This window comes from Puma concolor, chromosome D1 (genome assembly GCF_028749965.1).
Source record: "Puma concolor isolate L17-30 chromosome D1, mPumCon1.1.hap2, whole genome shotgun sequence".
Classification (NCBI taxonomy): Eukaryota; Metazoa; Chordata; class Mammalia; order Carnivora; family Felidae; genus Puma; species Puma concolor.
In genome coordinates this window covers 50,879,010-50,905,769 of record NC_141676.1, presented here as the reverse complement: position 1 = coordinate 50,905,769, position 26,760 = coordinate 50,879,010, and the positions used below count along the sequence as shown (strand labels likewise).

At 41.7% G+C, this 26,760-nt stretch overlaps 1 protein-coding gene across 3 annotated transcripts in view; it reads right to left on the bottom strand.

The window, feature by feature from the left end:
* The window catches only part of RIC3 (RIC3 acetylcholine receptor chaperone), a 65,210-nt gene extending 41,791 nt beyond the window's left edge, over positions 1 to 23,419 (bottom strand). The window contains exon 1 of one of the 3 annotated variants that reach the window (XM_025928585.2): positions 23,135 to 23,419. In XM_025928585.2, the coding sequence (XP_025784370.1) occupies positions 23,135 to 23,258 (124 nt within the window). In that variant the 5' untranslated portion in view covers positions 23,259 to 23,419. The remainder of the gene's footprint in view (positions 1 to 23,134) is intronic. The other 2 variants (XM_086678056.1, XM_086678055.1) reach the window with 2 other exon arrangements.
* Positions 23,420 to 26,760: the final 3,341 nt, after the last annotated feature.

The following is a 26,760-nucleotide window of genomic DNA, read 5'->3' as shown; positions in this document are numbered from 1 at the left end:
CCACCCAGGCGCCCCTACCACAATTTTTAAAAAACCTTTATACAATGGTATCACACTGTACTCATTCTTCTGCAACTTCCCTTGTTTGTCTTTTTTTCTGGGTGGGGATCAGTATTTTGGCCTAGAAATGTACCATGTTGATGTATGTAGCTCTAGTTCATTCACTCCATCTGCTATATAGCATCTCCTTGTAGGTCCATTATCACAATGTATTTACCTCCTCCCCAGCTGATGGACATTTAGGTTATTTTCTATTTTTCACTACAACAAACGTTCTACTTTATAGCTACATTACAAAGAGGATTTGTGGTTTTTAAATTTTTTTGCTTAAAAAAACAGCTGAAGAGATCAGAACATTAAAATTGCACTTTAATTTTTTTTTTATTTTTTTTAAAAATTTTCTTATGTTTATTTACTTTTGAGAGAAAGAGAGACAGAGGCGTGAGCAGGGGAGGGGTAGAGAGAGGGAGACGCAGAATCCGAAGCAGGCTCCAGACTCTGAGCTGTCAGCACACAGCCTGATGCGGGGCTCGAACTCACAGACTGTGAGATCATGACCTGAGCTGAAGTTGTACGCTTAACCAACTGAGCCAGTCAGGCGCCCCTAAAGTTGCACTTTTTAAAACAGAAAACAGCTGTGTTCACTATCTCTCTATGCACTTAAGTAGTCTCTGAAATGGAATCTGATTAAATTCAATTGTTTATTGAAAGCTTTCCCCATATTTAGGTTTATTTATTAAAATTTCACTTAGCATATCATTTAAACTAGACTACAAACTTAATGGATTTTATAGAGTGAAGCTCTACTTTCCCTTGTTATTAACCATCCTTATTGCTAAAAACAAAAACTCTAGCACTGTTAACAAAAGAGCTTTCTGAAAGCAGAATTAAACCATCCGCAATATTTCATTCTTAAGACAAATAAATCAATACAGAACTGGTTGTGTTTATGTTTGATTACTGCAGTTTAAGAAAGATCTTAATAGGCCAATCCCTTAAGATACATAAGCTTCTCACTAAATACTGAGGAAATTCTAGAGGCCAAATTTAACTCAGCATTAAAGTGGAGGCTGGGACCACAGCTGACTATTCCTGATCAGTCTCCAAGGGCCCCTCATCTTATTACATTTTTCCTCTACTTAACTCTGCTCTGACAGCTGCTTTGACGTTTTCTGCTAGTTTGGGATTTTTTTCTTCATCTTCTACCAACTTCCTCACCCCCAAATCATTGTACATACTACTAAAAGAGATACTTGTGTGTCTAAGCTGCTTATTAGCACAAGGCCTAGTCCATATACCCTACACATGTTAATTATTACAGTTTTGATAGGAGTCATCTTCCCAAAGCACATTTCTAACTGGTCTTGCCATTTCTCTCATGGGTCCCACCGAGGACAAGAGACTGTTACACAGGAGGCAGCCAAGTGAGTAAGCTCAATACTATCTTTTCACTCAGGGTTATTAGTTAAGATATTGGCTGTGCCTCCAACTATTTAAATGGAGGTTAAATGAACCTTTCTTGAGCTCATTTTCATCATCTGTAAAATGGATATAATTGGGGCTGCTACAAGGACTGTTCAGGGTTCTTACAAGGATTACTGATTAAATATCAGATACAAAGCATGTGGCATGCACAGTGGGTAAATTCTGGTTTTGGCTTCCCTACAAAACTGAATTTCTAAACAACTGAATTCCATAATCTAGTCCAAAAGTACCTCTTTACATTTCTTTCCCATTACATACTCCTGATTCAGCCTAACTAGACCTCTCACTATGCTTGGAGCCTGCCTTGTGATTTCTTACCACTAAGCCTTTGCTTTTTGCTGACTACTGGTTTTGTTTTTCTAACTCCACGTGTTTAAATCCAGCTTATCCTTCAAGACCCAAGCCAAATACTGCCCTCACCACCAATGCTTTTTCTCTAGTTACTCCCATGCACTTAGAACATACTGCTTGAACCTCTCTAATTGTACTTATCACAACTGGCTGTATTCAAGAGTTGTATTTAGGTCTTACAGCTGCTACTTGAATGGACTGAGAATCTTCCACTAAGAACCATTTCTACCCAATTTTATTCAGTGCTGACTGAAACCTATAAATCATATCAGAGAATAAGAAAATATGCCTCCGACATCCAGAAGCTGGAGTGCTACTATCAGCTAGGCCTTGGTGTTGGTATGAGCTGGCTTGGCACTCACAATTAGGTCTTGGTGTTCTCAGGTTAAACGTCAGAAATTTGAGAATATCAACATTAGACAAGGCCATTCTGTGACCATCGTGGATCAAGACAAAAGAGTAAGACCACTTTGTAATCTGCCTGAACAAAGACAACATCCATCCAAGCTAAAAAAATATCAATAGCCCCCATTCCTGGATAATGAAGGACTGCTGCTTCTTCACCAATTATAGCTGTAGCCTTTCTCTGGTCTGCTCTCCCTTTAGATAAACTCTATTAAGCTATCCAGACACTGAATTTTCCCCATTTTCTGATGGCATCCAATGCAGAGCAAAGCCCCATACCCTTAAACCTTCTTCAAAATCACCTAACACACACCCACATCTTATAATAAAGCTTTTCTTTTTTAAAAAAAAATTTTTTTTTAGTGTTTATTTTTGAGAGAGAGTGAGCGTGTGCGAGCAAGTGAGCATGGGTGGGGAGGGGCAGAGAGAAAGAGGGATACACAGAATCCGAAGCAGGATCCAGGTTCTGAGCTGTCAGCACAGAGCCTGATGCGGGGCTCGAACCCACAAACCGTGAGATCATGACCTGAGCTGAAGTCGGATCCTTATCCGACTGAGCCATCCAGGCGCCCCATATAATAAAGCTTTTCTAGCACTCTTCCTGTGATGCCGCATGCTCCCCCATGGTATGCATTCTCCCGCACTTCAACAATAAATCCAACTTATTTAACTGCAAATATTATTCATTCGTGCTCTGTAGCTGAAGGACAAACTATGAACTTCTTGAAGAAAAGTCTAGTGTTTTCTTTATGCTCAGGTCCCCTAAAGGGTAAGCTCTGGGTCTTGCATGCTGTACACTTTGTGGAACTGATCTGAAAGACTTCTGTGCCTGCCAGTAACTTTACTGGAATCTCCAGACCCAGCACTATTACTCTCAGGGTTGAAAATAATTTTGTACTTCATTATCCTGAATGTTTTTTAGTTTTGAGACTGGAAAATGGCAATCAGGGTAACTAGTAAAGGTGCTCCACACCTACCACTGTTCTCCATACCCACTCCCCTAGAAGTTTCTGAACTTGAAAAAGTGCCCAATTTGCAGGCATTCACAGGCTCTCAAATTGTCTCCTCTCTTCTTGGGCGCTCCTTCAGAGAAGATTCTCAATGTTTCATTAGAAGAAAAGAAAAGGTAAGGGACCAAAATAATATGTTTGTCCTTAAGCTTATATACCAAAACATAAAGAGCTAATTTGAGAATTATGTATGTATATTATATATGTATATATACACATGTACACATAAATATACATGTATGTGATATATATATATACACACACATAATAAAATATATGTGTATATATTTTCAATCTCAGATAGCTCAAGACTCAGTGGGCAGCACTCAAGGAAAATATGGTGACAGAAGAGTCTAAGTTATTTCATAGGAACAGGGCTACTGGAAAGGGACTGGTAAGGAACCCTATTTATAAGTACTCAAAGTGAGTCATGACTGGAAAACATGGGCAGGCAGGGTCAGGAGGAGAGATGTCAGGACATTATCATGGGAACACCACAGGATCCAGCTACGGAAGTGGTGAGGACTCTCTTGAAACCGACTCTAGCGTAGAAGCAGCACACTGTCATCTTGGAGGACTTCAACTACTCTGGCACCTGTCTGAAGTCTCAGAAAGCTAACACTGGAATAGCTGACAAGTTCCTGACCTGGCATGCTGACATTTTCATGTTACACAGGTGCATAAGGTGAGAGTAGGGGAGCTGTACTTTGGCCAAAGAAGATACTGGCTAGGGAAATGGAAAGAGAACTGTAGGAAAAAGGGACTGTGCCAACTCAGTATTCATGGCAGCAAAGTAGGGGTTCTGCAGCACGGGCTCTAGGAAGGCAGAATTAAGTTCTGAAAATAGAAACAGAATTCCATGGCATGAGACAGACCCTTTCTAAGAGTAAAATTCTTAAAATGCATTGTTGCTTGGGCATTTCAAAAATTCTCAAGCAGATAGGAAAGGCAGAGGGGGGGGAAAAAAGCAGATGTCCATGTAGCTCTTCTAAAACAACAGAGAAAGATGAACAGAAAGACACAGAAGTGACTAAGTGGCAAGATATAAAGAGCCCCATGAGGCAGCCAAGGTCCAAAATAAATTAAGATTTGCCAAAAGGCTAGCTAAAACAAAAGGGGTGCTTTTAGACCAAAAAAGGCAATTTACCTGATAAAATTTAATGCTGAGAAAGCAGAACTTCTGAAATTCTATTTTGCTTCCACATTCTCTATGAAAGGGAATGAATTTTGGATTACATGAAAGAAAATTAACAATCCTAAGGACAAAAATAAAGTCCCAGATGGGTGAGGAGGATGGGTCTATCCACCAGATAATTTCTACCAAGACTGGAAAACTTGCAAAAAAGTTCCTAAACTAAAATTTTAAGAAATTACGTTGATAAAAATGGCATTTTTAAAGATGGAGTAGATGTGTACTGTCCCAGTTTGCAAAAGGTGCATGGTGGGTTTTTCAACTGTAGAGAAGTGAGCACGTTGTAACTGTTGGGCTAGATTTAGATTCTAAAAAGGATGCTTCTGGAGATTGTGAGGAAGATGGCAGAGGAGGAGGATCCTGAACTTACTTCATCCCATGGACACACTGAGATAACAGCTACACTGTGCAACTAACTCTGAAAATGACCCAAAGACTGACAGAACAGCACTTTCACATTTAATTGTAGAGAAGAGGGAGACCACATCAAAAAGGGTCAGAGGAGCAGAGAGGAAACTGGGAAGCAAACCCAGATAAGACTAACCACAAATGAGAAGGACACAACCCATGGTGAAGCTAGAGGATCAAATCCCACATCAGGCACCCCAAGCACTGGGGACCTGCATTGGGAAGATGAGTCCCCAAAATATCTGGCGTTGAAAAATATCAGCATATCAGCAGGGCTTAAGAGAGCTTTTAAAATCAGCAGGGTTTAACTCCAGGTACTTTAAAAATCAATGGGCTTAACTCCAGGAGAGCTGAGGGGAGATAGGAAATGGGGTCCTCACCCTCAAAGGGACAGAATAACCTGGCTTTAGACACAGCATAGAAACCATAGAAACAACAGTTTGAAAAGCGCCTGAGGTGTATGTGAAGGAGATTTACTAACCTCAGAACATATACTGGAGGCGCAGGGATCTTCAGGAGACTTCAACATAAGTGCTAACATGTGCCATTTCTCTTCTCCTCTCCAAGCATAGATAGCAAGACGCTTGGAAAAACTAACTAACACTCTCCACCTATTTTTCTAGTTCCATATGCATGGCCCCACCTTCCTCTGCACAGCCTGAGCAGGCAATCCGCCAAAGCAGCTCCTGCCCCACCATACCCTGCAAACAACCCCAGCAAGGACCAGCACCAATGCAAAGTGAATCCTGTGCTGGGGAGAAGGAAAAATAACCCCCACACCAGTGCCCCCGCAGTTCCAGCAGCCAAGCCTTTTAACTAGGCAAAAATGGAGAAACCCTGCCTTCTAGGGTGTCTGCAACTGCAGCAGAGAGACCAGGGGCAGACAGTGAGGCTGACTGCTAACCCTACCCACCCATGTTCCAAAGCATAAAGTGAACAGTACAAATTGGACAAAGTAGATGAACAGCAGTCATTTAAAAAAAAAAAAAAAAAAAAAAAGCTGAGGGGTGCCTGGGTGACTCAGTTAAGCATCCAACTCTTGGTTTTGGCTCAGGTCATGATCTCATGGTTTGTGAGTTTGAGCCCCACACTGACAGTGCAGAGCCTGCTTGGGATTCTCTCTCTCCCTTTCCCTCTGCTGCCCCCTTGTTCACACTCTCTCTCTAAATAAACAAACAGGGGCGCCTGGGTGGCTCAGTCGGTTAAACGTCCGACTTCGGCTCAGGTCACGATCTCGCGGTCCGTGAGTTCCAGCCCCGCGTCGGGCTCTGTGCTGATGGCTCAGAGCCTGGAGCCTGTTTCAGATTCTGTGTCTCCCTCTCTCTCTGCCCCTCCCCCATTCATGCTCTGTCTCTGTCTCAAAAATAAATAAACGTTAAAAAAAATTAAAAATAAACAATAATAACAATAATGATAACAAAAGTTTAGGATTCTTTTTTTTTTTTTTTTTTTTAATTTTTTTTTCAACGTTTATTTATTTTTGGGACAGAGAGAGACAGAGCATGAACGGGGGAGGGGCAGAGAGAGAGGGAGACACAGAATCGGAAACAGGCTCCAGGTTCTGAGCCATCAGCCCAGAGCCTGACGCGGGGCTCGAACTCACGGACCGTGAGATCGTGACCTGGCTGAAGTCGGACGCTTAATCGACTGCGCCACCCAGGCGCCCCAAAAGTTTAGGATTCTAATAAACCACAAGGTCAGCAAGTAAAATGCCAAAAATCTAAAGCAATCCTTAGGATGCATTAAGAGAAGTAGTAGGGAGCTTTTTAAAGGAGGGTGGGGGAGGCAACAGGTTGCTCTTCCATGAGCTAATGGGCTTCCATTTGCTATTACTTGCCTTCTAAGAGGGCACTGAGATGTTGAGATACCTAGAACTAGGTGACATGAGGAATGGATGATGGAGCCAGAGATGTCAACATAGGAAAAAAGACTGATGAAGGGGACATGATGCTAGCCTTCAAATTCCTGAACTTTCCCTTTTAATCTACTTTTCCTCCATTCCTATTTTGGTGAAGGGCATCACCATCTGTCTAATCACCTAAGCCAATAAACTGAGACCAATCCAAGATGCCTCCTTCTCCCTCACCTTCCACTTCTACCTAAAAATGGCTCTTAAAAGAAACAACTGAAATTTCTGACAATGGTAAATAAATTACAATTATAAAGTTAAAAATAAAAGTAAAAACCAGAGAAATATAAAAGATACTAAAAATAAAAACAGCTTTTAAAATTGTTCTCCTCCCAGGGTGCCTGGGTGGCTCAGTCAGTTAAGCAGCTGACTCTTGATCTCAGTTCAAGTCTTGATCTTATGGTCCTGGGTTCAGGCCCCGCATTGGGCGTAAAGCCTACTTAAAAAAAAATTGTTCTCCTCCCCACCCAATGGGAACAGCCTCCCCTGCTCTATTTCCTCTTTCCTCCAGTACCTCTATATCCCTTTGGGAATCACACTCAACTTCAGAGGGGTTAATCAGTATGTTCTTTCTACCCAAAGCACTGCAAGTAACTTACTTCAGGCCATTAAGATGGGTGGATAGGTTAGCTGGAACTAATGGGACAGAACGAGGGTGGCGGGGATAAGAATGAGGTGGGGAGGGGCGCCTGGGTGGCGCAGTCGGTTAAGCGTCCGACTTCAGCCAGGTCACGATCTCGTGGTCCGTGAGTTCGAGCCCCGCATCGGGCTCTGGGCTGATGGCTCAGAGCCTGGAGCCTGTTTCCGATTCTGTGTCTCCCTCTCTCTCTGCCCCTCCCCCGTTCATGCTCTGTCTCTCTCTGTCCCAAAAATAAATAAACGTTGGAAAAAAAAAAAAATAAAAAAAAAAAAAAAGAATGAGGTGGGAGTGAAGGAAGAGTTTAAAAGAAAAGACATCCTCTTTCTCTGGACAATGGAATTTGAGAGGTGATGTATGGAACTGTTGCAACCATTGTTGCTACCCTGTGAGAGCAGTCAGGACAGAGCTGACTTGAGAAGGAACTTGGAAGTGAAATGGGACACAGAAAATCAGGGCTGGAGACTTGAGAATGTCAATCTCTGGATCAAACAACACTGAAGGCCAGTTCTAACACAGAATCTCTTCATGTACACAACACAGTAAATCCCCTTTTTGTCTTCAGACAGTTCAAGCTGAATTTTCTGTCTTTTATCATGAATATTCTATCTGATGAACTCACCAACACTGACTTAATGATGCTCACACTGTCTCAACTGGACTTCTGCAACTATCTTCTCCCTAAAGAAATCCTCACAATGCAGCTCCTTTCCTGCGGCCAGGATGTGCTTTCCAAAACCAGACTGGATGTTTCTCTTCTACTTACAAACTTACAATGGCCTCTTCTACTTTTAGAATAAAATCCTAACTCCTTGAATATGGCAGAAAAAAAATCTTCTCAGTGTGGCCCCTGCTAACATGTCTAGTCTCATCTCTCATCAAAATGAAAAACTTTTCTTCTTAAAAAGACACCAGCAAGAAATCAAAGACAACCCAATGAGAGAAAATGTTTTCAAATTATGTATCTGATAACTGATTTTTATCTAAAGAATGCTTAACACTCCACAATAAAAAGTAACTCAGTTTAAAAATGGGTATAAGATCTGAGTAAGACATTTCTCCAAAGATGATATACAAAAAGCTAGTAAACACACAAAAGGATGCTCAATGTCCTTAGTCATTAGGGAAATGCAAATAAAACCACAGTGAGATATCACTTCACACCCACTAGGACGGCTATAATCAAAAAGAGGGCACCTGGGTGGCTCCATCAGTTAGGTGTCCGACTTCAGCTCAGGTCATGATCCCAGTTTGTGGGTTCAAGTCCTGCACTGGGCTCTCTGCTGTCAGCAGAGTCTGCTTCAGATCCTCCACCTCCCTCTCTGCCTGTCTGCTGCTCACACTCTAAAATAAAATAAACATTTAAAAAAAGGCAGACAATAACAAGTGTTGGCAAGATATGGAGAAACTAGAATGCTTATACACTGCTGGAAAGAATGTTAGATGGTGCAAGTCTCTTTGGAAAATAGTTTAGCAGTTCCTCAAAAGGTTGAAAATAGAGAAATTATATGACCCAAATATTTCAGAGGAGAAGTTTAGATGGTGGAGAAGAAGTAGGGGTACCAGGATGTCTCTTGTCCCTCAAACACAGCCATAAAGGGTCAGAACACTTGGAACATCCAGGAAATCAAGCTGTGGAGTGACAGAAAAATCTCCCCAGGTGGAGGGAACAGTTTAGCAGGACAGAGGTGCATGTATGCAAACTGGGGGAGATTAAATAGTGTAGGCATGGAGGGGAGGGAATTGCTTCTGTGGAGAGACAAAAGGGAGAGAGAGAGAAAGGCTGTGGATTGCAGTTGTGTTAGGAGAAGAGGAAAACCTCTTCAGACCACAGACTCAGGAACAAGAAACACAGTGAGTGCCAGTTTCTACTTTGCCAACAGCCTTAGATGCTGAAGATCAGTTTTCAAAAGTGCATGACTTGGGGCGCCTGGGTGGCGCAGTCGGTTAAGCGTCCGGCTTCAGCCAGGTCACGATCTCACGGTCCGTGAGTTCGAGCCCCACGTCAGGCTCTGGGCTGATGGCTCGGAGCCTGGAGCCTGTTTCCGATTCTGTGTCTCCCTCTCTCTCTGCCCCTCCCCCGTTCATGCTCTGTCTCTCTCTGTCCCAAAAATAAATAAAAACGTTGAAAAAAAAAATTAAAAAAAAAAAGTGCATGACTTTCTCTGGACTGGAGCCATCGATGTGTGTGCGTACCTGGGGGACAGGGGACAGGGGCCAGCCCTGGGGCGCTGTAGCAATCTCAAGGGCACACTGGGAGAGAACAGTCCCCTCCCTCCCTTGAGTATTGTGGGAAGAGGGTTTATTGCCCGTCCGCCCCACCCCCCACACACAAGGCGCCAAAGGCCCTTTATCGGCAGGGCAGAGTGGTATTACACCAGAACAGAATCTATTCAGTGCAGAGCCCCTTAAGACATCCGGTTTTGAGTCCCAGCTGAATGTCTAGGAGGCACAGGAGACTGAGGAGCAGGGCAAGGTGACTGCCTGTACTACTCCGTGTGGGCTGCCTGAACAGCATGGTTTGGGACCCTGGCTGGGGGAGGTGAAATTGAGTTGTTGCCATTTTCACCAACAAGGTGGGGCTTCAGGGAACAGGACAGCGGCCCCTAGTGGAGCCGGGACCCACTTACACCAAATCCCACCCCTCTGTGCCGGCAACTGCTTACCTACTGGAGTGAGACTGAGCCAACCAGACGGCCTCACCTCCGGACCAGCACAGCCACCAGTCCAAGGCACCAACAGACACCTATCCCACGGTCTTGTGTGTTAGTCTGTTGTTCCTCCCCCTCCCCGTTTCCTTCCTTCTCTTCTCCTTTCTACCCTCTTTTTTTCCTTTGCAAATCAGGCTCACAGTTTCTGATTTGACTTTTGGTCAATTCTTTATATATATTTCTTTCTTTCTTTCTTTCTTTCTTTCTTTCTTTCTTTCTTTCTTTCTTTCTCTGTTTCGTTTGCTTAATCAGGCATTACTCTATTCTTTTTACACCTTTTCTATATCTTCTTTATTTTCCTTTCTCTCTCTCTGGATTAAGCCTTATAGATTGTTTGATTCTCTGCTTGGTCTCTTTTTTTTTTTTTTTTTTTTTTTTTTGCCCCTTTCATTTTTCTCTTTGTATGAGATCAGATTCCCTGCCCTTTCCTTTTTTCTAGGGTTACTTCAATGAACAAATCAAAGCACACCTGGTGGAAGGTCCAAATAATCCACCACTACAAGGAAGAGCATTATAGAGGACTGACCAGTGGGATAGAGCACCCAACTACACAGAGAGCATGTCATACACTCCAAAAACACTTCCTGAAGGGCCAGGCCTTGGACAATGTATGATCCCTTTTTAATATAATAATACTCACAGGTGCAGGACACATAACAAGCTATTAAAATACAGAGAAGACAGAATCCTATCCAAAAATGACAAAATGGAAGAATTCCCCTCAAAGAAATTCCAGGAAGAAAGGACAGCCAGAGAATTGCTCAAAACAAATATAAACAATAAATCTGAACAAGAATTTAGAATAATAGTCTTAAGACTAATAGCTGGGCTTGAAAAAAAGCATAGAAGGCACCAGAGAATCTACTGCTGCAGACATCAAGGAAGAAAGTCATGATGAATCAAGAAATGTTGTAAATGAGTTACAAAATAAACTTGATGCAGTGACAGCAAGGATGGAAGAAGCAAAAGGAGAGAATAGATGAAGTAAAAGATAAAATTAAGGAAAATAATGAAGCTGAAAAAAAGAGGGAAAGGAAATGATTAGACCACAAGGGGAGAATTTTAAAGACCTAAGTGATTCAATGAAACAAAATAGTATCCATTATCATAAGAGTTCCAGAAGAAGAAGAGAAAAAGGGGCAGAAAGTTTATTTGAACAAATTATATCTGAGAACTTCCCTAATGCAGAGAAGGAAACAGGCATCCAAGTCCAAGAGGCAAAATACAAAGATAAAGAGAGAATTCTGAAAGCAGCTTGGGATAAATGGACCTTAACCTACAAGGGTAGACACATAAGGGAAGTAGCAGACCTGTCCATTGAAACTTGGCAGGCTAGAAGGGAATGGCAGGAAATATTCAATGTGCTGAATAGGAAAAATATACAGCCAAAAATCCTTATCCAGCAAGGCTGTCATTCAGAATAGAAGGAGAGATAAAGGCTTTCCCAGACAAACAAAAACTAAAGGAGTTCATGACCACTAAACCAGTCTTGCAGGTAAGGGGGGACTCTGTGAGCGGAAAGCAGCAAAGACTACAAAGGACCAGGAACATCAAAACAAGCACAAAACCTACAGATAACACAATGACACTAAATTCGTATCTTTCAATAATCACTCTGAACATAAATGGACTAAATGCCCCAATCAAAAGACAAAAGAGCTTAAGAATGGATACTCATTTTAGACCTGAGGACACCTGCAGATTCAAAGTGAGGGGATGGAGAACCATCTATAATGTTACTGGGCATCAAAAGAAAACAAGAGTAGCCATACTATATTTTATTTTTTCTAAGGTTTATGTTTTTGAGAGAGTGAGAGAGACAAAGCATGAGTGGGGGAGGGGCAAAGAGAGGAGGAGAAACAGAATCCAAAGCAGGCTCCAGGCTCTGAACTATCAGCACAGAGCCCAACACAGGGCTCAAACTCATGAACTGTGAGATCATGACCCAAGTTGAAGTCAGATGCTTAACTGACTGAGCCACCCAGGTGCCCCAGACAAACTAGATTTTAAAACAAAGACTGTAACAAGAGATGAAGAAGGGCATTATACCATAATTAGGGGGTCTATCCATCAAGAGGAGCCAACAATCGTAAATGTTTATGCCCCCAACATGAAACACCCAAATATAAATCAACTAATCACAAACATAAATATATATATAATACAGTGATTGCCACTTACAGCAATAGACTGATCATGTAGGCAGAAAAATCAATAAGGAAATAACAGCTCTGAATGACACATTGGACCAGATGGACACAACAGATATATTCAGAACTTTTCAACCCAAAGCAGAATACACATTGAACATTCTCCAAAAGAGATCGCATACTAGGTCACAAAATAGCCCTCAACAAATATAAAAGGGTTGAAATCATACCATGCATATTTTAATCACAACACTATGAATGAAACTTGAAATCAACCACAAGAAAAAGTCTGGAAAGCCCCCAAATACATGGAGGTTAAAGAACATCCTACTAAAGAATGAATGGGTTAAACAGGAAATTAAAGAAGAAATTAAAAAAATATATGGAAGCAAATGAAATGAAAATATGACAGTCCAAATCCTTTGGGATGCAGCAAAGGCAGTCCAGAGACGAAAATATATTGCAATTCAGGCCTTTCTCAAGAAGCAAGAAAGGTCCCAAATACACCACCTAATCTCACACCTAAAGGAACTACAAAGGCAGCAGCAAAGAAAGCCCAAAGCCAGCAGAAGAGAATAAAGATTAGAAATAAACAATATAGAATCCAAAAAAAAAAAAAAAAAAGGTAGCAAAGATCAATGAATCTAAGAGCTGGTTTTTTGAAAGAATAAACAAAACTGACAAACTCCTAGCCAGACTTCTCAAAAAGAAAAGAGAGATAACTCAAATATATAAGATCACAAAAGAAAGAGGAGAGCTCACAACCAACACCACAGAAATACAAACAATTATTACAGAATACTATGAAAAATTATATACCAACAAACTGGACAATCTGGAAGAAGTGGATAAATTCCTAGACACCCACACACTACCAAAACTCAAATAGGAAGAAACAGAAAATTTGAACAGACCCATAACCAGCAAAGAAATTGAATCAGTTATCAAAAATCTCCAACAAATAAGAGTCCTGGGCTAGATGGCTTCCAAGGGGAATTCTACCAGACATTTAAAGCAGAGTTCATGCCTATCCTTCTCAAGCTGCTCCAAAAAACAGAAATGGAAGGAAAGCTTCCAGACTCCTATGAAGCCAGCATTACCTCGATTCCCAAACCAGACAGAGACCCGACTAAAAAGGAGAATTACAGGCCAATATCCCTAATGAACATGGATGCAAAAATCTCAACAAAATACTAGCAAATCGAACTCAACAGTGTATCAAACAATTATTCACCACGATCAAGTGGATTCATTCCTGGGCTGCAGGGCTGGTTCAATATTCATGAATCAATGTGGTACGTCACATTAATAGAAGAAAGGATAAGAACCATATGATCCTGTCAATAGATGCAGAAAAAGCATTTGACAAAATACAGCATCCTTTCTTAATAAAAACCCTCAAGAAAGTCAGGATGGAAGGAACATACCTTAACATCATAAAAGCCATATATGAAAAGCCCACAGTTAATATCATCCCCATGGGGAAAAAAGTGAGAGCTTTCCCCCTGAGATCAGGAACAGGACAGCACCACTGTTGTTTAACACAGTGCTGTAAGTCCTAGCCTCAGCAATCAGATAATAAAATGAAATAAAAGGCATCCAAATTGGCAAAGAAGTCGTCAAAGTTTCACTCTTTGCAGATGACATAATACTCTACGTGGGAAACCTGAAAGACTCCACCAAAAAACTGCTAGAGCTGATACATGAATTCAGCAAAGTCGCAGGATATAAAAATCAATGTACAGAAATTGGTTGCATTTCTATACAGCAATTACACCAATAATGAAGCAACTGAAAGAGATATCAAAGAATCAATCCCATTTATAATTGCACCAAGGACCATAAAATACCTAGGAAGAAACCTAACCAAAGAGGTAAAAAAAATCTGTATGCTGAAAGCTATAGAAAGCTTATGAAAGAAACTGAAGAAGGGGTGCCTGAGTGGCTTAGTTAAGTGTCCGACTTCAGCTCAGGTCCTGATCTCATGGTCCATGGGTTCGAACGCTGCATCAGGCTCTGTGTGGACAGCTCTGAGCCTGGATCCTGTTTTGGACTCTGTGTCCCCATCTCTCTCTGCCCCTTGCCCCCCCATCTCAAAAATAAACATTAAAAAATTTTTTAATAAATTGAAGATGACACAAAGAAATGGAAAAACATTCTATGATCATGGACTGGAAGAACAAATATTGTTAAAATGTCGATACTACCCAAAGCAATCTACACATTCAATGCAATCCCAATCAAAATAGCACCAGCATTCTTCACAGAGCTAGAGCAAACAATCCTAAAATTTGTATGGAACCACAAAAGACCCCGAATAGCCAAAGTAATGTTGAAAAAGAAAACCAAAGCTGGAGGCATCACAATTCTGGACTTTCGCCTGTATTACAAAGCTGGAAGCATCAAGACAGTATGGTAATAGCACAAAAACAGACACAGAGACCAATGGAATAGAGAACCCAGAAATGGACCCACAAACATATGGCCAACTAATCTTCAACAAAGCAGTGAAAAAGACATTCTCTTTAGCAAATGGTGCTGGGAGAACTGGAAAGCAACATGCAGAAGAATGAAACTGGACCACTTTCTTACGCTATACACAAAGATAAATTCAAATTGGATAAAATACCTAAGTGTGAGACAGGAAACCATCAAAATCCTACATGAGAAAACAGGCAGCAACCTCTTTGACTCTGGGTACAGCAACTTCTTACTTGACATATCTCTGAAGGCAAGAGAAATAAAAGCAAAAATGAACCACTGGGACCTCATCAAGATAAAAAGCTTCAACACAACAAAGGAAACAATCAACAAAACTAAAAGCCAACTGAAGGAATGGGAGAAGATATTTGCAAATGACATATGACATATTAGATAAAGCATTAGTATCCCAAATCTATAAAGAACTTACCAAACTCAACATCTGAAAAACAAATAATCTAGTGAAGAAATGGGCAAAAGACATGAATAGACACGTTTCCAAAGAAGACACCCAGATGATCAACAGACCCATTAAAACATGCTCAACATCGCTCATCATCTGAGAAATACAAAGCAAAACCACACTGAGATACCACCTCACACCTGTCAGAATGGCTAAAATTAACAACTCAAGAAACAGCAGATGTTGGTGATGGTGTGGAGAAAAGAGAATCCTCTTGCACTGTTGGTGGGAATGCAAACTGGTGCAGCCACTCTGGAAAACAGTGTGGAGGTTCCTCAAAAAATTAAAAATGGAATTACCCTATGACCCAACAAGAGCACTACTAGGAATCTATCTAAAGGATACAGGAGTGCTGATTCGAAGGGACACATGCACCCCAATATTTATAGAAGCGCTATCAACATGGCAAAATTATGGAAAGAGCCCAAATGTTCATTGACTGATAAATGGAGAAAAAAAAGATGTGGTATATACATACAATGGAATACTACTCGGCAATGAAAAAGAATGAATCTTGCCATTTGCAGTAATGTGGATAGAACTGGAGGGCATTATGCTAAGTGAAATAAGTCAGTTAGAGAATGACAGATCACATGATTTCATTCACAGGTGAAATCTGAGAAACGTAACAGATGACCAGAGGGTAAGGGAAGGAAAAATAAGATTAAAAACAGAGTGAGGCAATCCATAAGAGAGACTCTTAAATACAGAGAACAAACTGAGGGTTGATGAGGTTGGGGAAAATGGGTGATGGGCACTGAGGAAGGCACTTGTTGGAATCAGCACTGGGTGTTGTATGTAAGTGATGAATCACAGAATCTACTCCTGAAGCCAAGACTACAAGACTACACTGTACATTAGCTAACTTGACCAAAGGGGGAAAAATTCACTTTTAGTTCTAGACACACTAAAATGTTCATATTTCCCAAATGTATACACCCAAGAAAAATGGAAACATGTCTACATCAAAGTTTATATTCAAATGTTAAAAGCAGCATTACGTATATAATAAAAAAAATACATAAATAACCTAAATGTCCATCAATGGATGAATGGATAAACAAAATGTAGCATATCCACAAAATGGACTACTATTCGGTCATAAAGTCATGAAGTACTGTTACATGCTACAACACAGATGAATCTTGAAAACATTATGCTAAGCAAAAGAAGCCAATCACAAAAGATCACATATTGTATGATTCCATTTATATGAAATTTCCAGAACAGGAAAATTTATACATACAGTAAGTTGCCTAGGGCTGAAGGCAGAGTGGGGTGTGTTGGAGGGTGATGGATAAAGAGTATGATGGAGATGGGGGGGGGGGGGGATGACAAAGTAAATGTTCTAACACTGATTGTGGTAATGGCTGTACAACTCGGAATAGAACAAAAATCACTGAACTGTACACTTGAAGTGGATGAACTGTATGTGAACTTTATCTTAAGAAAGCCCTTAGGAAAAAAGAAAATCTCCTGCTTTAGGATACCTTTCCTGTTCCCAATAAAACTGATCATTCTAATCATGAGTTCCCACTGCTTCCTGCAAGGTGTTTGAGTATATGCAACTGATATTGTTCTTCACTTATTTATTGTCCATTTACCTCTACTAAACTGTGCATTCCTCAGGCAGATAATTGGCTCATTTTTCTTAGAATCCACAGTTATCTGTACACTGTGTACACACGAAGTGAAAGAGCACATCATAAGTATTTACTAAAAGATGGTCTAAACAGCAGTCATGTGGAAAAGGGACTGTACTTGTTTCACATACTCCAATGGGCAGAAATGAAAGTTACAATGATGGGTTTTAAGAATTTTCAAAAATCAGGGTTGTCTTTCTCTAAAACAAAGGTTTCTTGGTTCTGTGAATTCTCCGAATTGACACTCAAATTGTGAATGTATGTGTAAATAGTATGTGAATTTTTCTAGGGAGAAACTCTAACTTTCATCAGATTCTCAAAGGGGTATGTAACCCCAAAATGGGTAGGAATTGCTATTTTTTTTCTAAAAAATTTTAGGGGTGCCTAGTTGGCTCAGTCAGTTGAGCATCCGACTTAGGCTCAGGTCATGATCTCATGGTTTGTGGGTTCAAACCCTGCATCAGGCTCTATGTTTACAGCTCAGATTCGAGAGGCTTTGGATTCTACTTCGGATTCTGTGTCCCCCTCTCTCTCTGCCCGTCCCCTGCTCACACTCTCTTTCTCAAAAATAAACATTAACAAGATTTTAATTAAAAAAATTTAATCCCAGTAAACATACAGTGTTATATTAGTTTCAGGTGTGCAATTTAATGATTCAACAATTCCATGTATTACTCAATGCTCATCAAAAGTGTAGTCTTGGGGTGTCTGGGTGGTTCAGTTGGTGGAGTATCTGACTCTTGGTTTTGGTTCAGGGGATGATCTCACAGTTCATGGGATTGAGCCCTGCGTCAGCCTCCACGCTGGCAACACAGAGCCTGCTTGGGATTCTAACACTCTCTCTCTCTCTCTGCCTCTCCCCCACTTGTGTGCACATGCACCCACACTCTCTAAATAAATAAGCATTAAAAAAAATGTGGTCTTTAATGCCCTTCATCTATTTCACCCATCCCCCAACCTACCTCTCCTCTGGTAACCATCTGTTTGTTCTCTATAGTAAGAGTCTGTTTTGTGGTTTGTCTTTTTTTCCTTTTTATTTAATTTTTACTTTGGTTTTTTTATATTTTAGTTAACACACAGTGCAATATTGGATTCAGAAGTAGAATTCAGTGATTCATTACTTAGATACAACATCCAGTGCTTATCATGACAAAGAATTATTCACCATAATCAAGTGGGATTTATTCCTGGGCTGCAGGGCTGGTTCAATATTAGCAAATCAATCAACATGATACACATTAATAAAAGGATAAGAACCATATGATCCTGTCAATAGATGCAGAAAAAGAATTTGAAAAAAATATAGCATGATTTTTTTTTTTAAATATTTTTGAGAGAGTGAGAGAGACAGAGCGTGAGCGAGGGAGGGGCACAGAGAGAGAGAGAGGGAGACACAGAATCTGAAGCAGGCTCCAGGCTCTGCACTGTCAGCACAGAGCCCAATGCTGGGCTTGAACTCATGAACCATGAGACCATGACCAGAGCCGAACTCAGACGCTTAACCAACTGAGCCACCCAAGTGCCCCATGAATTCTTTAATGTTTAATTTTGAGAGCAAGTGCACAAGCAGAGAGGAGGGGCAGAGAGACTGGGGGACAGAGGATCCTAAGCCAGCTCCACACTGACAGCAGAAAGTTTGAGCATCCATTCTTGATAAAAACCCTCAACAAAGTAGGGATAGATACAACATACCTCAATATCATAAAGACCATATACCAAAGACCCACAGCTAATATCCTTAAAGGGGAAAAACAGAGCCTCTCTCCTACTATCAGGAACAAGACAAGGATACCCATTCTCACCATTACCATTTAATATAGTACTGAATGTCTTAGCCTCAGCAATCAGACAACAAAAAGAAATAAAGGACGTACAAATTGGCAAGGAAGAAGTCACTTTCACTCTGCAGACAATGTGATACTCTATGTAGAAAACCCAAAAGACTCCACCAAAAAATTGCTAGAATAGATGAATTCAGCAAAGTCATAGGATATAACATCAACTGTGCAGAAATCTGTTGCATTTCTATACACCAGTAATGAAGCAGCAGAAAAGGGAATCAAGGAACCAATCCCATTTACAACTGTGCCCAAAACAAGAAGATAGTTAGGAATAAACCTAACTAAAGAGGCAAAAAAAAAAAAAAAAAAAAAAAAAAAAAAAATCTGTACTCTGGAAGCTATAGAAAACTTGTGAAAGATACTGAAGAGGACACAAAGAAATGGAAAAACATTCCATGCTCATGGATTGGAAGAACACTGTTAAAATGTCTATACTACCCAAAGCAATCTACACATTTAATGCAATCCCTATCAAAATACCTGTACCACCAGCATTCTTCACAGAGCTAGATCAAACAATCCTAAAATTTGTATGGAAGCACAAAAGACCCTGAATAGCCACAGCAATTCTGAAAAAAATAAAACTAGAAGTATCATGATTCCAGATTTCAAGCTATATTATAAAGCTGTAGTCATCAAGACAGTATGGTTCTGGCAGAAAAACAGACATATAGATCAATGGAACAGAATGGAAAACCCAGAAATGGACCCACAACCATAGGGTCAACTCATCTTCAACAAAGCAGTCTCTTCAGCAAACAGTGTTGGGAAAACTGGACAGCGACATGCAGAAGACACACTGGACCACTTTCTTACACTATACACAAAAATAAACTCAAAATGGACGAAAGACCTAAACATAAGACAGGAAACCATCAAAATCCTAGTGGAGAACAAAGGCAGCAACCTGTGATCTCGGTCAGAGCAAATTCTTACTAGACACATCACTGAAGGCAAGGAAAACAAAAGCAAACATGAACGACTGGGACTTCATCAAGATTAAAGATTCTGGGGGTACCTGGGTGGCTCAGCCAGTTGAGCATCTGACTTTGGCTCAGGTCATGATCTCATGGTTCATGAGTTTGAGCCCTGCATGGGGCTCACTGCTGCCAGCGCAGAGCCCTCTTCAGATCCTCTGTTCCCCTCTCTCTCTGCCCCTCCCCTGCTCATGCTCTCTCAAAAATAAACATTAAAAAATCCACAAAGATGAAAAGCTTCTGCACAGCAAAGGAAACAATCAACAAAACTAAAAGGCAGCCTACAGAATGGGAGAAAATATTTGCAAACAGCACATCTGGTAAAAGATTAGTATCCAAAATCCATAACTTCTCAAACTCAACACCCAAAAAACAAACAAAATGGACCCAGTTAAGAAATGGTAAAACACATGAATAGACACTCTTTCAAAGAAGACATCCAGCTGGCTAAGAGACACATAAAAAGATGCTCAACAACACCCATCATCAGGGAAATACAAATCAAAATCATAGTAACATATCACTTCACACCTGTCAGAATGGCTAAGATTAACACAAAGAACAACAAGTATTGGTGAGGATGTGGAGAAAGGGGAACCCTCTTGCACTGCTACTGGGAATGCAAACTGGTGCAGCCACTCTGGAGGACAGTATGGAGGTTCTTCAAGAAACTAAAAATAGAACTACCCTATGACCCGGCAATTTTACTACTAGGTATTTACCCCAAGGATACAAAAATACAGATTCAGAGGGGTACATGCACTCCAATGTTAACAGCAGCATTATCACCAATAGCAATGGCTATTTTTACTTTTTTAATGTCTATTTATGTTGAGAGAGAGCAGGTGTGCTCACACAAGCACGCAAAGAAGGGGCAAAGAGAGGAGAGAGAGAATCCCACACAAGCTCAATGCTGTCAGCACAAATCCCAACATGGGGCTCGAACCCACAAACTAGGAGACCATGACCTGAGCCAAAAATCAAGCGTCAGACACTGAAGGGACCGAGCCAATCAGGCACCCTGAAATCACTATTTTAAAAATGTGACATGGGGCGCCTGGGTGGCGCAGTCGGTTAAGCGTCCAACTTCAGCCAGGTCACGATCTCGCGGTCCGGGAGTTTGAGCCCCACGTCAGGCTCTGGGCTGATGGCTCAGAGCCTGGAGCCTGTTTCCGATTCTGTGTCTCCCTCTCTCTCTGCCCCTCCCCCGTTCATGCTCTGTCTCTCTCGGTCCCAAAAATAAATAAACGTTGAAAAATGTGACATACCGGTGTGAGGATTTTAATTAATTTTTTTTTGAAGTCTAGTTGACATACAATGTTACTATGTCATACACCTGAAACTAATGTAATTCCACAACTCTATACATTATGCTCACAAGTGCAGCTATCATCTGTACTGCACAGCCCTGTGACACCATTGGCTATAACACCTGTGCTGTACTTTCATCCTGTGACTTATTAATTTAAAAACTGGAGGCCTGTACCTCCCACTCCTCTTCATCTGTTTTGCCCATTCCCTCCCCCACCCCTCCCATTTGGGGATCATCAGTTTGTTCTCTAGGTTTATGGGTCTGTTTCTGTTTGCTCATTTGTTTAATGTTTTAGATTCCATTTCACATATAGTTGAAATTATATGGTATTTGTCTTCCTGACTTATTTCACTTAGCATAATACCCTCTAGGTCCATAAAAGGGCAGAGGTTTTAGTTAGCAAAATTTCAGTTACTGACCTAGATCATTCAAGGTAAGTTTTTGCCTAGATTATACTCTTAGTAACTAATGCAAAAAGAGAATTCACAATATTAGTAGCTTCATGAACTTAACTTATTCACGTTATTTATTGACTGCCATTTTAGCTAAATGCTAAATGAAGTAGTTAGTGGTAGACAAGACAAAGTCCCCGCCTTCATGAAGCTTACATACTCGAAAGTAGAAACAGAAAAAAAGTGAGTAAACAAATAAGAACATTTCATACCATATAGTAATTCCTTCAAAAAGGAAAATAAAACAACATGAAGGACTAGGAAGTGATTCGGGTGGAGTTGTCTTAGCTAGGGAGAGTCTCTCTGAGGAGATTACATTTGAGCTGAAACTTGAGTAAGGAGAAGGAAGGTGAGGTAAGAACATTCCAGGGAATAAGGAGAACAGAAAGTGTTCTCATCTCTAAGATGACAACATTGAATATCAGCTCTTGAGTTCTCAAGGGAAAGAGCCACATTTAATCTCTCCACAACATGTATAAGAGGATCTCCCACTCACATTCAATGGAACTTATTCAAGATAATTCAGCATAATGGAATTCAGTTCAGTGAAATACCATTTTAGAAGAATCTTTACTGCTCAAGATCATCATGAATTAATCTTCAAGGCAGACAAGACAGGATCATTAGACAAAGTGAGCAAAACCTTTAGGATTTTGTAACAAGATAGAAAGAAAAAAAATAATGTGATAATTTTTTGGAAGTCTCTTCCAGGTAGATAGTTTTACAAGCATAAAGTTTATCAAGCAAATTCTATCAAGAGAATTCTGGGTTCAATCTGTCCTCCACCCCTAGAATTTAGTGCTTTGCATTCTATAGTATTTCTAATTTATGATATGCAAGAGAGTGGAACTATATAGTCAGTGTGCACAAATAACAGGGAAGTGGATCTCAGTTCAAAAGGAGCTGTCCAATCACCAAGGGCTGAATATTAGTGCAAGTGTCTGGAGACTATAAAACCATCCTCAAGGGTATTACAGAGATTATTTACAGGAGAAAGTTCCTAGAACTTCAAGACCTACAGAGAACTGTTCTAGTCCCTTCTCTCAACCTGGACATCCATCCCTTTACAGTCATTATGGAAAAGCCCCTGAAAGCAACCAACACGGTGGGTTTGTAAACACCACAAAAGATCATGCCAATAACAAAGGATTACCAAACAATTTAAGTAAGGGGAAAGTAGTAATCTGTTCATCTCAGTAACTGAAATTTGAGTTAAAAATTTCAAATTATACTTAAAAAGGCACAAAAACAGGCTCAAGCGGTGCGGTGGAAGTACACAACGACTTAAGGCTAACCACACCGATATCAATTGACTTTATGTAAAAGCACGACAGAAAGCACACGGAAACCCCCGAGAGGGGAATGCAAGTGGAAGCCCTCCTGACTCAAAGCACCTGGGCAGATGGCGACAGCTGGGTTAAGGCAGTGAGGGCAAGGGGGAAAGCTTCGAACGGGTGTGCGACGGGCCACCGAGAGGGTGCCCAGGCGCGCGCGAACGCCAGCACTCCCGGCCCTTCCTGCGTCAGGAGGTCGAAGGGACCAGAGAGCGGGAGGAGTCGTCCGCTGACGCCAAGGGACCCGCAGGGGCTTGGCACCTCCCAAACGCCGCCAGGTCCGCCCTCTCTAGCCCTTTCGAGGAGACCTGGAGCACCCCTCAGTGCAGCAGTGCTCTTCGCAGACTGAGGGGAAGCTAGCCCGGTTGCTCACCTTCCGGCGCCGGCGGCGGCTCCTGCCGCTTTCCACGGGACAGGAAGGCCTTGGGCAGCAGCAGCGACACAGCCAGGACGAGCCCCGAGGCCAGGGCCACCCTCTGCACGGTGGAGTACGCCATGGCCACCGCCCTCGCCACAGGTGCCGACGCCAGCCGGAACCGGAACCGCAGCGCCGGCGGCCTCCTCCGACCGAACCGGGGCTGCGCGGACGGCGACGCGCGAGGGACAAGTGCGCCAGGCCCCCGCACCGCGGTCGCGGCCTCCGTAGTCGCACCCGCGGCCTCCCGTCTTTGCCAACTGGAAACTCCTCCCTCTCCACGTCCCACGCCCAGGGGCGCGTCCTTCGGACCCGGGGCATTGGCGGTCCCGGCCTTCTGCGCATCCCGCTCACTGCGTGGCTGCGTCCGTCCGTCGGTCCGTCCCCTTACCGAAGGCAGCTCCCATTGCTCACAGCTGTTCTCAGTCTGTAGCCAAAGGAGCGAATGCTGAAACGCACGCCTAATGATCCCCCTCCACAGCGTAAAACCTTTCAAGAACGCCTCTTTATCCTTGGCACAGCCACCCGACTGGTTTCTATGCCCTGAAAGCTCTGAATGATTTGGTCTTAACAGTGCTGCATCCAAACATCCAAACTAGATCATTTGCTCTTTCCGCAGCATATTCCTTGCTTTCCGGGTGCCTTAGCTTGTCCTGTTCCCTCTGCCTGGAAAATTCCTAACGCCATCTCCACCGGGTGAATACTTCTCTATAGAACAACTGAAAAAAAAAAAAAAAACAAAAACAAAAAAAACCACTCTCTTCGTGAAACTTTTCCACTCAGCTTCTCCTTCCTCTGCATTCCCACAGTCCTCCATTACTGTCTTTATTATTTAATGTTTATTAGCTAAATGAATAAGCATTTTATGAACATTCAGTTCTTCTGATGTATCAAATCCGGAAATGGCACTCCAGAGTATAAGATGGGTTTCCTTATGGGATAGGTATCTATGCAGAATATTTTCTGCATTTTCTGGAGTAGTCAGCTCAACTGGAAGGAGAGGGTCAAGACAAGCTCCTCAAAGTACGTGAAATTCGAGTGTGTTTTTGAAAAATAAGTCACTAGACAGGTGGGAGGATTTAGAGTATTCAGGCAAAGGATGCAAAGAAGGCAAAGGCATGAAAGCCTGTGTGTGTTCCAAGAATTGCTAGTGATTCATTTTGGCTGAGCCACAGGGTTGCTGACAATATAAAGTGATAAGACTACAAATATAAGCAGGAGCTAGATTGTGAGAGGCTTGGATATAACTTCCAGTTCAACATGGCAGATGGAACACATCCATTTATCTTTGCTTCCCCCAGACACCTCACAAAAATGAAAATAAGGAGATAAAGTGTATCAACTACAAGACTAAGGAGAATGGGAGAGAATATGACAAGGGACAAGAAAGGTCAACATTTTGTTAAAACACAACACTATCCAATAGAAATTGGATAGTCACGTATGCAATTTAAAATTTTCTAGTAGCCACATTAAAAAGGTGAAAAATGGGTGAAGTTTTCATTTAGTCCATTTTGTTTAACCCAATATACCCAAAATATTTCAACAGGTGTAGCACTAGTCAGTCACATTTCAATGGCTTAATAGCCATGTGTGACTAGTGGCCACCATATAATGGCATAAAAAGTGAAATACATACAGAGGGAAAGCCCCTAAAAAGGAAACTAATTTGTCCCTCAGAACCTAGGAAGTCTTAAGAATTGGAGGCACCGAGTATTCCTTTAAAGGCAGAGATGTAGCGTGGGGCTGCATAAAGAAGGTTTGGTTGAAAGTCTGGTTAAGAAGCAGGTGATATCCTTTAAATCTTGTTCCTCAGTCTTGTTCCAGGTGGTTGCCCCTACCAGCATGCTCTGGCATCATCAATCTCGATATCATCAACATCACTAAAAGCTATTGAGTACTTACTATGTTCCAGGTATTTTACATATCATAGCAATTGTATGGACTAAGCAGTATTGTATACCCATTTTACAGATGATAAAACCAAGAAACAGAAAACTTAAAAGTAACTCCCCCCAAATTACACAGGAGTCAAAACCCATTATTTGAACCCAGGCATGCTTACTCCAGGACTTGCCCTCTTAACCACCAGTTTTACTCTCTGGAACCAGGGCAGCTCTGGACTCATGGATAACAGGTGCAGTTTATGGAGGTGATGACTGAGGGGATAGGACTTCTAAGAGGTGCAGGGAAAAGTGCAATGACCCCCAAAATTATGGTTCGGATGACCGGATAGACATGGATTCCATATAACAGAATCATGAGAATGGATTAATTAGGTTTGTGAAAAAGACAGAGTTCCAATTTTGACTAGTTGAGTTTGAGTTCCATGAAATACCCATGTACAGCTATCCAGTTGGATATGTGAGTCTGAAACTAAGAAGAGATGTTTGGGCCGGAAACAAATATAGAAGCGATCAGTCCATCAATAGTAAGTGAAGGCTGGGAGAAGATAACATTAGCAAGAGTGCTCATGTAAAGTGATGAGAGGCCACAGTAGGAAACTCGGATTACACCATGATATTGAAGTTCCCAAGTAGGAGAACAGAAACAGGGTGGAAAAGATAGTGACCTGGATGTTAAAATCTTGAGTAAGAAGTTACTGAAACTTAGAATAAGAAAGTTAGAAGGGGACAGACACAAAACGTATAATGAGTGGCCAGATGACATGCTCTTCTAAGGAGTGGTAGGATTTGTGTTGGTTTTGAGAGTGGTTGTAACAACGGCAATAGGCTCTGCGAGGAATACTTTTAAGTCCTTTACGTGCAGAAACACACTGATGATAATACGAAACTGAATAAATGCCTGCCCTTAATCATAACTGTCCTTTTTAATCATTGTATTTTTTATTTTCCTACATTTGAACAAACTTCTTTTCCTCCCGCCTGTGGTCCCACTGCCACAGAACTTGTAAATTGCTCCCTAGAAGCTTTCTCCTGTGTTGCTGGAGTTCTTATCCTTATGCTAGTTACCTTTCCAGCATTCCTGATTTACTTTTGTGACACTACTCTTGACATCCAATTTCAGCCCAGAGGCGACTGCTCGCGGATCGTGAGACCAAGGGCAGAGAACCTACCTTTCTCTGGTGTGCAGTAGGAGGCAGAGAGGGGACTCTTCCAGCCTTAAACCCCAAGGAAAGGAAAGACCTCCGTTCGTCTCCTTCTCCTTAGAAGCTTCTACTCCGCCTTTTAATGACCAGCAGGTCTCTCTGAGATGAGGCGCTTGAGAGCCCACAGCTGGAGCCACTGATCTGCAGCTGCTGTCAGTGATTTCTTTCTCTCCGCCCCTTTCACAGCTGACCTTGCCCTAATATAGAAGGCCCAAACAGGTCTGAACCTCTTCCAGGAAGCTTTCCTGGACACTACAACTCATGCTGACTCTTCTTTCATTGGACTGCTGTGGACACTATTTATCATGGGTTTGTTGGGTCTTTTCACCTGGGCAGGAACCGCAGGAGGATAGGGTTATGTCTTCTCTCCTTGACATGGCCGAGCACAGAACTGGTTCACAGTAGGTAGTTATTGAAGTATGATGTTGCTGGTTTCCCACACACACTGATTTTGCCACTGCTCTGAGCAACTATA